General features: G+C 36.0%; 1 protein-coding gene across 1 annotated transcript in view; it reads left to right on the top strand.

Moving 5' to 3' along the window:
• The window catches only part of LOC113105565 (NT-3 growth factor receptor-like), a 119,904-nt gene that overhangs the window by 39,993 nt on the left and 64,112 nt on the right, over window positions 1-15,799 (top strand). Inside the window, exon 4 of the mRNA XM_026266707.1 lies at window positions 5,007-5,075. Within this exon, the coding sequence (XP_026122492.1) occupies window positions 5,007-5,075 (69 nt within the window). The remainder of the gene's footprint in view (window positions 1-5,006; window positions 5,076-15,799) is intronic.

Below are 15,799 nucleotides of genomic sequence, written 5' to 3'. Positions count from 1 at the left end.
TGGGAGGATTACTTGCTAATAGCAATCCATTACCGATTCCAAATTACGTGACAAAAGTTCCATAATCCATTACAGTACACATTTAAGGTAATATAATATACTTTTTGATTACTTTTGAACTAATTTGTTTATCTCATTGAATTAAATAAGATAATATTGTAACATATTGAATTAAAAAATGCAAAGAAAAATAAAATATATTCAATTTGTTGTTACTGACAACATGCCGTGCATTAAACAGTAATTATGTCAAGGTTTCCCAAACTTTAGGAACTGCAGGGGGTTTATGAGTTTACTAAAAAAGCAAATTTATTTAAAAGATGAAAAAGAAGAATTAGGTGTCAGACTCTGTCCCGTGTTTTGTGTATGTTTTTGCTCCTCATTTTGATTGATTTCATCCCAGGTGTTCCATGTAATTTCTATTGATCCCAGGTGTGTCTTGTATTCCTATTATCCTGTTCTGTGTATTAAATAGTGTTCCCTGTGTTTAGTCCAGCATCTGCTCTTGAATGTCTTTCTACGTTCCCAGCATTCCCTATGTGTTTGGATCAATAAAGTCTGTGTTATTTGAAGAATTGCTTGTCTCCTTGTTCACTGTTCAAGAGAAGTGTGACAGAATACTGGACCGAAACAAATGACTGCTGAGGACAATCTGTGGGGTTTGTGACAGGCTGGTCGGAGGTTGGAGCGGTATGTGGAGGATTTCCTCGAGCTTGTGAACCTGCTGAGCTGGCACGACGCCGCTCTTGGTGCGTGCTTTCAGCTGGGACTGGACGGCGAGATGATCTGCTGCGATCTCCCATATGTAATTTATCGTCTGATCGAGGTGATTCATCTTGTTATTTATTTAAACTTCAATTATGAAGTTGAAGAACTGGGGGAAATGTTTCAGTCTCGTCACCGCACGATCGGTTCAAACCACCTGCTCAGCCCCAAATCCTTCAAAACTCCAAAATAGTCCTCAGCCCAGTTCCCGAGTCAAACCTGCCGCTATCCACGGCTCATCAAAGGCCGCTGCCGGTTAATATGGCCAGCCCAATGAACAGTTATATGGCAAACACCACGAACATTAATGCGGCAAGCCTTCCACCCCAAAGCTCACTCCAATGCCCGCTCCTCTTTAGCGCCCTCTAGAGCGCCCTCAAGTGACTGCTCCTCCAGAGCTCACTCCAATGTCGGCCCAGGCCCCAGAGTTCGCTCCAGTGTAGGCCCAGACCAGCGTCTGGTCTTGAATGTCTTTATGTGTTCCCAGCATTCCCTATGTGTTTGGAGCAATAAAGTTTTAATTCCTTGTCTCCTTGTTCCCAAGAGAATCATGACATTAGGGAGAACCAATAAATTATCAATCATTTATTGCTATTGAGTGAATAATATGTAATCAATAAAACAGTAACTGTAGTCTGATTCCAAGTCTTTTAAAATGCAATTTAATCTAATTACAAGTACTTCATTTTTGGAATTACATAATCCATCTTACATGTAATCAGTTACTGCTCTATGCATCATATTGACCCTGTGTTGCCATGTCAGGGTGTATTTTTGATAGCACCACAGAGATACTGAAAAATATTTAAACAGAAAAAGTGCACTTTAATATGCTTCACCTTTAAGTAACACCCACAAAGATTTGCAATTACATAGACTGACTTATGCAACACATTTTAATAAGACTCAATCAGAAGCTCTTGAAGCAGAAACTGAATGGTTGAATTACTATGAGTTTCAAATAAAAAATGGACTAATGCTCAAAGGCCTCAGTCAGAGTGTACATGTGTGTGTTTTCGAGTGTGTGTTGTGGGTGTTGACACTTTAAAGCACACAGCGGCAACAAAATCCCTCCCCCTGCATCAGGCCGCATCAGAGAGCTTGTTGCTATGGCGACTGTCTTTGGCAGCCAGCAGTGCTTGTTATAAAACTCATAAGAGTTTCTAATGACCCTGAGAATACGCCAGTCGTCTAGTCAAATAGCTTCTCAAAAGACATGCATCCATCACTCCGGCCATCTTACAGCTGTGTGTTTCTCTAGAGCGGATTTCTTGAGAAAAAATTTAAATACCACGTGGTTGCTCGGTAGTTGATTAATAGTCCAAGTCAAAAGAGCCCACCAACAAGTCCAATTGTTCTGGTCTATACTTCAGTCTGATTCAGTCTAAAGCTGCTCAATTTGAGTTATCCGTATTACAAAAAAGGTGAGTTACATGATAAATATAAAAATATTAATACTGTCAAATATTTTGTAAAATAGCTTTAAAGGGATCATATGATGCAGTAAAAAAAAAAAGTGTTGCAAAGATAAGTTGCAAAGATAAAAGTCTCAAATCCAAAGAGATATTCTTTATAAAAGTTAAGACTTGTCCACACTCGCCTAAAACGGCCTTTCAAAGGAGGACGATATCTGCTTCGTCATGTCTGGAGCTGATCCGTGCTGGTCGCTGAGGAAAAACATCAACTTTGCATTGTGGATCACCTGATTGGCTTGCACTGTGAATGAAGCGGAGTCCAGCCCAGCGTCGTCACATGTGGTTGCCGTAAGCTCCTTCGTAGAATCCACCAGCCGTGCCATTCTCAAGCCGGCCCACCTCTGCTCAGTCAAATCTGCCTCCGCTCACTCTAGACCACGGCTCACTCAAGGCCGCAGTGTGTGGCGCTGTTTCATCGAGAAAGAAAAACTTCTTTGTTTGGCCTTCCAAAAGTGGACATGACTAGAAATTATGTTTATATCATGTTTATAATGGGGTTTAATGTTTATGTCTCATCGCTCTAGTTGGATAGGCATCACAATGTGTTAAGGGGCGTAACACTTCCGTCAAACACTTGAGGTATTCGTCCAATCACAGCACACCTCACTTTTAAGACCTATGTATTCAATGCTTCAGAAATCAATCTGATATGCTAATTTCTTGTGCAAGAAACATTCCTTATTAATAAATCAATGTTGAAAACCGTTGTGCTGCTTAATATTTTTGTGAGAATGGTGATTCTCTTTTTCAGAATGGTTTGATCAATAGATTGTTTAAATAGTTTAAAAATAAGACCATTTAAAAATAAATAAACAAATAATAATCTTTTGTAAGATTATAAAAGTTTTTACTTTTGATCAGCTTAATGCAATATTAATTCCTTTAAAAATAGTTTGGCCCCAAAATTTTGAACCGTAATATCAATGGTCTTTTTATTGGTGCTTATTTTATATGAAATGTAGAACCTTTGAAACACTGAGTCAGAAGCTTTGTGAAGGATAAAGCATTATCTTTTCACTGAAATTAACTGATATAAGTCTTCTTTTCTGAGGGATACATAAAGGCTATAAGTTTCTTCTGAGTGCTTCCTTAAATGAATTACTTGATATATTTGAGATAGAAAGAAACAGATCTACCAAGAAGTTTCAGACCATGGACCATTTATAACACTGAAATCTAAAACAAATGCATTGATAAAAATTATTATATTACCATTTTGCACAAATATTTTTACTTAATATGATTTAAGTCGAATTACAGACCCATTCTATGACGTCCGTTCTATTTTTTCTCCATATCACGTATGTCCATCTTTCTTTATAACTAGTGGATTTATCTAATTCCCCCCACCACATATCATGCCTGTGGCTTTGTTGGTTAAAAGCCATTTACAAGTCCCAGACCACCTCTTTGTATTGAATTTGTTGGCTTTTAAAACCTGCAGTCTTTCATTGCGTCTACTGAATTTGTAGACGGCGAACTGCTCAAGTTCTTTTTATTGATTTGGCTGAGCAGCCCCTGCAGCTGCTCCTTTTCTCTGAGCTCCTCTTGGCAGTGATGGAGGCTCTCTCTGATTTCCTGTTGCATGAAGTCCTTCTCTCTCATGTTAACTCTTTCATTAATGTTGTGTTTCACAGAATGTGTTCACTGAATTAGTATTTGTGGATCACTTTGTCTAAGTCTTTATACTTGCGTGTCTAATCATTTTTAAGCATTCAGTATGAGCACTTTTAAAAAAAGTACAGCATTTGACTTATTTTTAATGTTTAATATTCACTCATGTTTGACATTTTAAGAGAGTGTCTGCTACTGTATGTTCTGCTGTTTACCATTCCGCTGAAGAGTAGAGCTTGTGGTTATGTGACAATGTATAATGTATATTTCTTAACTCAATGAGTAATGGCCGTGCTAATAATGCTGCTTGTTTGTGTGCTATCCTAAATATAGAAACTATAGAAACATACATAACTGAACGTTAAACACTAACATGTCTTTCTGTTTACTGAAAAACAGATTTGGTATACTCAGAGAAAATATAAAGTTCAACAAAGTTCTTATTTGTTCACCCACAAGTTTTTCCGAACCTGTAAAAGTTTTGTTATTTTGCTGCACACAAAAGAAGATATTTTTGAAGAATGCTGGTAACCAAACTATGGATGTTCTCTGTATTATTGAAGTCAATGGATACCAGCACCAACATGCTTCAAAATATCTTCTTTTATGTTCAGCAGACGAAAGAAACTCATACAGGTACTAAACAACTTGAGGATGAGTAAATGAAAACCATTTGAATTTTTAGGTGCACTATCTCTTTCAAATGTATGTCTAACATTAAGAGAAATTCATTTTAGGTTACCTGTAAAAAACAAAAAAAAAAAAACAATTATATTCTATTCTATCCTATTGTAGATGCTTCATGATCATGTGATATCCCCTCAAAAATAGTTTACCATTGTTAATTTGTCTTATAAATTAAGTTATATTTTTAGGGTAAACATGAAATTAAAATGTATTTTCTTCTAGTCATATTGTGCTTAATTCAGAAAATATTCTTGAACGTACAGAAAAAAAATCTTCATAATCTTTCATTAAAGTGTACAAATTTGCTTCATCTTTCTATCTTTTTCAGCCGATGTCACAAATCTCACAGGAAATATCCCATTTTGGGAGTAAAATGTGTCACAAGCCTTATGTTCTGTTGATTTGTCTGCTTCCTGTGTTCACAGCTAAATCATAAATCACTGTTTTTCTTGTCTCCTTGCACAGAAACCTGTCCAAGAACCCTCTGACCACACTATCTTGGCAGCTTTTTCAGCACCTTCAGCTGGTCGAACTGTAAGTTCATCATACATTAGTTAATAGTATTTCCAAAAGTGAGATAACTGCATGCATTTAATTGCCGAATCGCAGTATAAAAAACACACCAAGCAACAATTCCTATGTTATTCTAATTCTATGATAAGCAGCACTCGCCTGCTAAATTGGACGCTGAAATCCAGGCTTGATACTCGATCGCACTGCAGTGCTCATTACAAATGTTTTCAGCACTTTATTGTCAACTAATTTGTTTGTGCGCCCCCTGCTCCCATCCTCCAATAGACTTGTGTCTCTGTCAAAGCAAAACATCTCTGGTGATGAAGCAGAGACACTTTTACATGTCTGTGAACAGTCGAGTCGTTTGTGCTGGTTAATTAAGACATGGCAGTGAAATGTATTGGTCTTGTCTGCTGGGAGCCTGACCTCATTTTCTTGTTTGTCATGAATATTTGAGCAATCTGCATGCACATAAAGTGATGAGTTTGTTTATTGATTGTGAGCAACGTGGTGTCTTCATGTTGCGCTTAAAATGACAAAACAATTCAATTCTTTTGAATTTGACACGTCTCTGTCCTCGCTCTTTGTTGTGGCTAACAACAACTTGTAGAGCCGCTTACATATGTCCTGCTTAATTTTTTATTATGCACATATTCAGCCTTTTATTTCAGAATGTGTTGGGGGAGTCTGGGACCATGTGTATTGCTGTCTTTTCCCGTCCTCCCTCCTGTGGATTTTGTGGATGATATAAACAGCGCATGTCATTTGTCCAAATCTGTCCTCCAGGAAATTAGTTTTACCAGAATCTGATTTGCGTTAACTGTTATGGTGAAATAGGCATATTTACCAGGTGGGTGCTTTAGAGATCATTTCAGCACAGTTCAGTGCTAAAATGCAATATAATTTAGTACTGAATTTAATAAGTGTTCAACTGCACCTCTAAAATGTGCCAATATGAGGCAATAGCAAAAGATCAACCTTGCTCAAGTACTGTTTTGTGATTCTTTGATTTTAGGCCATTACTGGAATAGCTCTGTAAGGAATGACTTGTAAATATCATGAAAATTATAATATTCAGACATGGGAAAGTTGTAAAATTGAGTTAACGTGACAGAAATTTTTATAATGAATGTTAATCTAACTATAGTTACTCCTGTTAGTTCATTTGTTATTGTTTTTAATGGGTGAAATCTGCAGTAAATTATGATTAGAAGCTTTATCTATTGATAATGAATTATTGTGAATTGAATTTATTAGATAATAAGAAGATGTGGGAACTTTGCTTAAATTATATCACTATTGTAGTGCACATTAATGTTTAAAAACAAAGTTTCTTCACAATGCCATAAAATAACCTTTTTTTGTCAAAACGGTTCCATAAAGAACCTTTAACATCTGAAGAACCTTTCTGTTTCATAAAAGGATATTTGTGGCTGAAGAAGGTTCTTCAGATTATAAAAAGGTTAGAAAGAGATGGTTCTTTAAAGAACCTTATGACTGAATGGTTCTTAGTGAAACCATAAATGGTTCTTCTATGGCATCGATGTGAAGCACCTTTATTTTTATGAGTGTAATACCTTTATTATAGATGATGATATAAACAACACATGTCATTTGTCCAGATTTGTCCTCCAAGAAATTGTTTTACCAAAACCTGATTTGTGTTCACCATTATGATGAATTAGGCATATTTTCAAGGTGGGTGCTTTAGAGATAATTTGAGCAAAGTTTAGTGCTAAACTGGAAGATACTTTAGTACTAGGGGTGTAATGGTACGTGTATTCGTACTGGACCGTTTCGGTACAGGGCTCTCGGTACAGTGCACGTGTGTACCGAATGACCGAATGCAATATTTTGTATGCGGAACGTAGGTACATTTTCGTGTTTCCACACGAACATATTTAGTGGCGGAAGTCTCTGCGTTCAGCGCAAATCCCGCCCGGCAGCTGATTCTAAAATTTTCAAAAGGCATCACGCGAGTGTGAACATCACTACAACTAAGAAAAAACTACAGTAATTCAAACACAGCTCCCGTCAGCATTTAAACAGACCTTTGCTCTTAATTCCGATCGGTCCAACGCAATAACGAAATCTGAGCAGGTCTAAAAACTGAAACTGTTGATGCGGCACTTTACACTTTGGAAAAGTTTTATATATATTTTTAAATATGAGCAGACCTACAAGCTGGGATTGGTAATCATAAGCACTATTCGGACGGGACTAGTTTTCTAAACTACGTTTGAGTTTCGATTCTTACCCCCTGACGTCTGTGATTTTCATGTACAATTTCGGACGGGACTAACATCTCCGTGTTTATTACAGAGGTGGGAGGGTCTGATTTGTGCATCTGGGCGTCACAGAGATCACGCGCTCTGCATGCGTGCATTGCATTCATTCAGAATGATTGCCTTAGTATTTTTACACAAAAAATACAAAATGGCTAGTATAACAAAACCATGTTAATGTGTGGTTCCTTTAGTTTAACTTGTTTTCCATTATGTTACTGAGTACATAAATGAACGTGAGTAATCTTACCTGATGCTGATATTACAATAGCCGGTATTAACAGTTTACGCGATCTTGCTCTTGATTTCATTATTTGTATTATTTTATTATTATTATTTATTTGGCGCTAAGCTAATATATCAAACATCCGCGTGGTAAGAGCATCTACGGTAATTCACGTTGGCCAAAACACACAAGGAAACGCGTTGTGAAATAAAATATCACCAGCAATCACAGACATTCGCATTCGGACGGGATTAGTTTTCTCAGAGGATCACTGAGTTTGCTGAAAAACGGTAGGTAATTTGCTCTGGAATTATCACAGAGGTTGTGTGAGAAAAACACAGACGTGGCAGATTCGGACGGGATTAAAATCACCAAGTGCGTCTGTGAAACACAGATTTCTCTAACGCCCCCCCTGTAAAACTAGTCCTGTACGAATAGGGCTATTGAGATTGAGGAGTCACGTGCCGATTTGGGTTGATTTGGGAGGGGTCTGAGCAGGTCGGCCCTGATGGCAGGATACGCTTTCTGTTCAGTGTTGCCAACTTAGCGACTTTTCCATTGAAAGAAGTTGGCAACACTGTATCTGTTGCCAGGGGCAATGCCTTCAGAACTTCACAGAGGCGCAACTAAAAATTTCAGAGCGCTTTCATTTTTGCGCATTTATTTTGTCGGCGGAACAGATCGAGACGGATCTATGAAGAGAAGGAAGAAAGTAAAGCACTGCAAAAACATAAGGCGAAAGAAAGGGGACCTTACAGGAACAAGCTCACACCAAGCGCAAAACAGCGGTGTTCGGAGAAGCTCTCAGGCAGCTCCCTGCAGCGGCACAGAGACCGAAACAATTTACCTCAGAGCACACATATGGACATTGGGAATTATATTGTTTACAATGTAAGTCACTTTGCATTCAGGCTGTTAATGGCTTTAATCTAACCCGGACATTTACATCTCGCAATCACATATTTAACTACCCTAGCTAACCCAGAACTGGGTTGTCCACTTTGCAGCCCCCAACAAAAAAAACCTGGTACAGTATGTGTCATTGGGTTCAAATCAAATTATAACTAAACATACACAGCTTTACCCTAGATCAAAACATGTTGGAAACGTTCGTATACAATGAACATCTCGTTACAATCTAGTGTTCATTCGCAGTTAATTACTTTGTCATTTTGGTCAAGAAGTGATTCTAAATGCAATGTAATTACAATACGCTAACACTGTTTTCTTCACCTGCTGTAGATGGACCCAGCCACAGCAGAAAGCCTCGTAACTTTCCAAAGACTTGTGGCTTTTAAACTCCTGCATTGTGTAGTAACTTAAACCAAAAATTATATAATTCCCAATGTCCATATGTGTGCATGGAGGTAAATGGTCCAGGTCTCTGTGCCGCTTGAGAGCTTCTCCAAAATACCGCTGTTTTGCGCTTGGTGTAACCTAAAAAAACTGTATTCCATTGTTCCTATGTTTTCCATATGTATCGTGTGAGATACTGCAGCAGTTTTTAATGCAGCAGTAACTTCCAGGCATGGTAAAACAGTACAGAATTGCGAGAACCTCCTCTTAACAACACGTGTAAACAATCCTGTTTCGCCGCCGGTATCCTTCCAACATGACGGAGACCGTGATATCGAGGGAGGGGATTTGTGCTATGACGACAACTTCTCATTCTCAATAGTTATGTATTTATATTTTTCATTATATTTTATGATGTGATATTGGTTTGAGACTGGGACTTTTTTATTTAGTGGAGAACTTTGCAGCAGTATTTTATTTATTATTATATTTTATTAAAAAGTGTTTAAAAAAAGTGTAAACAAATTGTTAAAAAAAAGTTTATAGTAATAAACAACCTTCAGTTTAATGTTTGCATTTCTTTCCCTTACTGTACCGAAAAATGAACCGAACCGTTAATTTTAAAACCGAGGTACTTACCGAACCGTGATTTTTGCGTACCGTTACACCCCTATTTAGTACTGAATTTAATAAGTGTTCAATTGCACCTCTATGTGCCATTATGAGGCAATATCAAAAGATAAACCTGGCTCAAGTAGTGTTTTGTGTGATTCTTCAATTTAGGGCAACTTTAAGAAATAACACTGTATGGAATAATTTGTACATGTCAGGGAAATTATAATTTTCGAACCTGGAAATTAATGAATGTTCTATACTCAAAGTAAATCTTTCTAGTTTTTTTATTATTATATATATATTTTTTTTTTGTTAAATCTTGAGTAAATTACAGTACGTTAAGAATCTTTATTTATTGAAGGTTAAAGGTGCACAAGGTGATTGTCTTAAGAAACAATTTTTGTTATACTGTTGAAAGTCTCTTTGCATCCCGATAGCAATCATTATGTCAAGTGGTTTAAATTTATTTATCTGTATTTATATATTCTGCGGAAGGCGTAGGAACAAGAAATGTACTTCCAATCAAAACGCTCGGTCCAAACATTTTAAATTGCTTTTCTACCTGTCTGTCAACTAATGTATCTGCATACCTCCATGCACCCTGTCCTCGTGGACAGAATACATCCAGTCATTAGTGCATTCACACATGCTGTGCAGAGCTTGAATGGCAGACAGACATCACATGCAAATGTTTCTTTTAAGTTTGCAATGTTAAATATATAGTAGCAAAATGAAAAATGAAAACTGGCATCATTTACTCACCCCCATGTTGTCATTAAAATGTTTTTTTTTTTTTTTTTTTTTTTTGCAATGCTGTTTGGGCCCAACGTTCTTGAAAATATCTTCTTTTGTGTCCTGGAGCAGAAACTAAACAACACGAGCGTGAGTAAATGATGACAGATTTTTGTTTTATGCTTTGGTTGGATTATTTCTTTAAAGAAATGTGTGCATGATTTGTCAGTTTAAAATGATGTTTCAGAGTTCAATCAGAGCACATAACCAATCGTAATGTTCTTGCTGTCCTGTATTATCTGAAAGTGACTTGGAGATACATTCACCCACTGGCATGACGTGTCATCAAAATGATTGATCATACGGTTAAACTGCACTTAAAATGAAAATGAAAGAATGCATTGCCATAAATCCGACAAAGTCATTGTCTTCAAGGACACTTAGTACACAAACATTTGCAGGCTTACTTCATCAGCATAAGGTCTGAGTGTCTCCTCTGTCTGAGTGAGTGAGCACTTCCTTTTTTTTTCAAAGGAAGTGACATCAAGATGGGCTGGGGGTTACAGATTATAGCTTAATTTTTCAGCCTGTTGTTGTGACAATATTCAGCATGACTCTTAGGTTGAAATTATAGTTAATTTTATTGAAAAAAAAAGAAAAAGAATAAAAATGCAAAATATAAATTTACTTGTTCATTCATTCACAAGAGCCATCCTTTCAGCAAAACAGTCATTATAGCCAATTAGATTCAAAAAGTTTCATGCGAAAAGTAAAACAGAGACATATTTTCACTAATGTGGCAAAAAATAAAAATCTGGAAAATCTGCATTTATTTCCACCGAATATATTTAGTAAACAAACACATTTGAACTTCACTGAACAAATTGCATGTATTATGGAGATAAATAGTGAAGATTGGTATCATTTATGTTGCTGTGGATCTGTAATATTGGTGTAATCTTCAAAGCTAGATGAGATTCACGGGCATTATTGATTTTCAGACCCAGTGAATTCATCCTAAAAGTCACAGTAATATAATATCATGCCAGAGGGTTTGGAAAAAATAATTGAGAATATAGACTTTATCCGTTAGGACAGCGATTCTCAACTGGTTGGTCCCAGGTCTGTTCTGATGGGGTCATGAATAGCAGAAGAAACCATGAAAATACTGAAATGCAGAAAACAATAATAAACCACAACATCAAAGCTTAAATATGTTTTTGTTTACTTTTAAACAGTGTTGGTTTTGCGGTCTCCATTTAAAGTCCAATGTAAAATCTAGATTCTGAAGCGAAATCAGACACACTGCTTCAAAGCACCACAATGTTTTGTTTATTCTTCAAAAAGAAAATGATCCCATTACATTCTGAAGAGTTCTATGCATCTTACAATTTCTTTTCTCAATAGCTTTCAGGTGCACACGCACAACTAAACCTCATCAGCGTGCATAATCATGTTATGGGCTGTCAATCACCGTTGATGATCAGGCCCCCCGTTGGCCACCGCTGGGTTATTCCTGGCAGCGTAAATGATGTCTAAGTTTAAGCATGTGTAATTACTTAAATACAAAATGCATCTTTTTTGTTATTGTTGTTGATAGACTCTCTCACATCTTCTTTGTTTACTTCATGAACAAACACACATTTCTGTCAGAATTACACTGAAATAATTTCAGTGAATATGCATGTAAGCTCATTTCACGTGTTACAGGAGCGTTTGTTCTCACGAGTGACCTGACTCCTGGAGGTTTGCAGAAAGGGATTTGCAAAATAATGAAGGGCTCTGAAAACATACAGTAGTGTATTTTCTAACCCGAGCATACAGATTAATGGACTAAAGTTTCACGCTAAGATCAAAGCCTGTGGGTAATGATATACAGTTCATCACGTTGTGAGCGCCTCATCTTTCTTTCCATTCAGCGACTGCAACTCTGTTTTTCACAAACTGAAATGTTGTATTGTTCCAGTAATCAATGTCCGCTCACCAAGTACAGCTTTGTATGTTATCACATTCTTATTTGTCAGCATAATATGCAGTTCTTTGAAGAGTACATTGGTTTTAGAAAGTATGTTATGTAATTTAAATGTATTTTACATATAAATTATATATCTCATATAATGTAACATTATCTTAGACACAACAGAATGTTTCTATTCAAATCAAATAATGATGCACCCACGACTGGAACTATATACAGTCATGCCCAAAAATATGGACACCCTTGGTAAATATGATCAAAGAAGGCTGTGTAAATTAATCTACATGTTGATCCTTTTGATCTTTTATTTAAAAAAATCACAAAAAATATAACCTTTCATTGGATAATACAAGTTTAAAATGGGGGGAAATATCATTATGAAATAAATGTTTTTCTCAAATACACATTGGCCAGAATTAAGGACACCCCTAGAAATTCTTATGAGTAAAATAACTCTGAAGTAAATTCCCATTCATATTCACAATTTTGAGTACTCCAGGGTGATTATGAAAATGAAATTATCCAGCCATTGTTTCCTGTTTCACAGTAATATAAATAGGGGGGAAAACAATGCCCAAATGCCCTTAATCATCCATCACGATCAGAAAAACCAAATAATATATTACTGAAGTGCAGCAAAAGATAATTGAGCTCCACAAATTAGTGAAGTGGCTATAGAAAAGAGCTAGAGCAGTAGAGAATTGTAGAGAACCAGTAGAGAACCACAGCTGGAGAATTGCAGTTGAGTCTCGGGGTCAGAAAACCTTAAAAAAAAAATGTCAAACAGCACCTATCAACACATGTTGTTTGGGAGGGTTTCAAGAAAATGTCTCCTAGCTCATCCAAAAACAAACTCCAGCATATTAATTTATCAGACACGACTGAAACTTCAAATGGGACTGGGTTCTATGATCAGATGAAACAAAAAAATGAGCTGTTTAGCAGCAAACACTCAAGATGGGTTTGGTGAAAACAGGGATAAAAAGTACCCCATGTGCACAATGAAATATACTGCTGTGTTTTTGATGTTGTGGGCCTATATTTCTGCTGGAGGTCCTAGACATCTTGTTTAGATACATGGCATCATGGATTCTATCAAATACCAACAGATACAAATTCAGCAAGTGACTGACTCTGTTAGAAATCTTATAATGGACCACGTTTGGATCTTCCAACCGTACAATAATCCATACACAAACCTCAAAAACAACACAAAAATGAGCACAAAACCAAGCTTCAGCTATAGCCATTCCAGTCCTCTGACCTGAACCCTTCGGAAAATGAGAGGTAATTGTGGCCAATTTGTATTAGAGAATTTTTCATTATTATCTAATGAAAGGTTAGATTTTTGTGATAAAAAAAAAAAGATCAAAAGGATTAACAATGCAGATTAATTTTCACAGCCTTCTTTGATCATATTTACCACGGGTGTCCATATTTTTGGGCATGACTGTACATTTACATTTAGTCATTTTGCAAACACTTTTATCCAAAGCAACTTACAATTGGGAAATACATAAAGCCATTCTTCTTAAAGAGGGAATTTTTTTAACTATATTTTCATTACTAAGTTTGGGGTGGGCAGTAATTTTTTTAAATGTTTTTGAGAGATGTCTGTTATGCTCACGAGGCTACATTTACTTGAGTAATATTGTGAATAACTATAAATATTTTACAGCGTTCTATTTGAATATAGTTTATAATGCAATTTATTGCTGTGATGTAAAGCTGAATTTTCAGCATTATTACTCCAGTCTCAGTGTCACATGATCCTTCAGAAATCATTATAATATGCTGATTTACTGCTCAAGAAACATTTCTTAATATTATTATTAATGTTTAAAATAAGTGTGCTGTTTAATAATTTTGTGGAGACCCTGATACATTTTTCAGGATTCTATGATGAAGAGTTCAAGGTTTTTTTTTTTGTTGGTTTTTTTCATAATATAAAACGTATCCTTGTGTCGCGGCTGACACAGAAGATCGTAAGCTGTCTGCGTTCAGTTCATATTCTCCAAAATGGCACTATGGTGATGCAGAGAGATACAGAGGAGACAAATTGTTGAATAAAGTCATTATTTGTTTTATACAGATGGACTATTCTGACAATGCTTTTCATACTTTTCTGGACCTTGACAGTGTAAGTTATTTGGCCCTCAATGGGACAGTTACAATCCTTTTATTCAAAATATTAAATTGTGTTCCGAAGACAAACTAAGCTTTTACAGGCTTGGAACGACAAGGGGGTAAGAGATTACAAATTTTGTACAAACAAATTTTCATTTTGGTTTGGAGTATCCATTTAAGCGTCTTTGTTTTGCAGTAAAAAAACAAGTTTGTACTCCAGAACTACTAGAAGTAGTAGTAGAAGCACAAGTACTACAGTGCAAATGCTCCTAGCTATGCAAGCTCAATTTCACACATAGTTGCGTTCTGAAATGTTTCTGAACATAATTCATAATTCGGCAAAAGTACGTGTTGAGTTCAGAGGCATTAGTTTAAACTGCCTTTTGTAGGCACTAAAGTAAGCAGCTGTCTGCTGCAGTCACTTCTCTCTTTTCACAATTTTGCAGTTAAGTTCAGCTGTCAACTTGTTATAGCTAGCTATCTGAATAATAAGGCATCTGTTTTAATGCCACAGACACAGAGAGGAACGTTATTACCTACATCAGTACTGAGATTTGTCACGGGACAGTGCACTTACAATGTGCTGTCCAAGCATATTTACATACTTGCATATGTTTCTGGTCTAAAATAAAGCAAATATCTGGAAGCTATTAAGATGTGCTTTCAGACAATGTATCTTGAGTTTTTTTTTTTTTTTTTTTTTTTTTTTTTACTTATTTTTTGCATAAACATGTCCTTTATATTCTGATGTTTTAGTAACTGATTCTAGGATTTCGCTGCTGGGAAAGAGAAATGTGAGCTTTGTGCACTTGCCAGTTTTACAGCTTTGAAATGCAAATAGCCATGCTTTTAATGCTGTGTATGTTATGCATCATGTATGTGACATGTAAAAAGTCGCAGTTGACAAAACGCTGAGATGTGAAATGCATGTCATGCAATAGTAAATACAGTCAATTAGCAGATGCTTTTTTTTTTTTTTTCAAAACAGGCTACACTTGCCAAGGCTTGACTCTTACTTCTTTCTAGCTGAAAAACAAAAGAATATAAGGAGATTATGTTCTAAAGCTAAAAGTACATAAGGAGATTTTTACAAGAAGGAAAAAAAAGTTTATTATAATACAATACCTGTATTCCTATAGTTTAAGAATTTATTTTTTATTTTTATTTTTTCAATTTTTTTTGTAACCGGAATACCAATATTACACAGGAAAACTGTTCCCCACAATGCAACATTTTTAATTATAAACTAGCCTGAATGCACCGGAACTCTTATTTTGAAATGTCCATAAATAACCATAAACTAAACACTGTCACAATTCATCATGTGTTGAATGTGCATAAATGCATGGTATTTACTGCACATTCAATAGCACCATGTTTAGACTTTGAACATGTAGCACTTGTTTATTTTATGAATCATATCCTTTTGAAGTTTACCGTAATCATCACATTAGGCTGTATTATGAGTTTTCCGTCAACAAATTTA

This window comes from Carassius auratus, chromosome 7 (assembly GCF_003368295.1).
Source record: "Carassius auratus strain Wakin chromosome 7, ASM336829v1, whole genome shotgun sequence".
Lineage (NCBI taxonomy): Eukaryota > Metazoa > Chordata > Actinopteri > Cypriniformes > Cyprinidae > Carassius > Carassius auratus.
The sequence above is the reverse complement of the archived record's forward strand: the minus strand, read 5'-3'. Positions and strand labels throughout refer to the sequence as shown.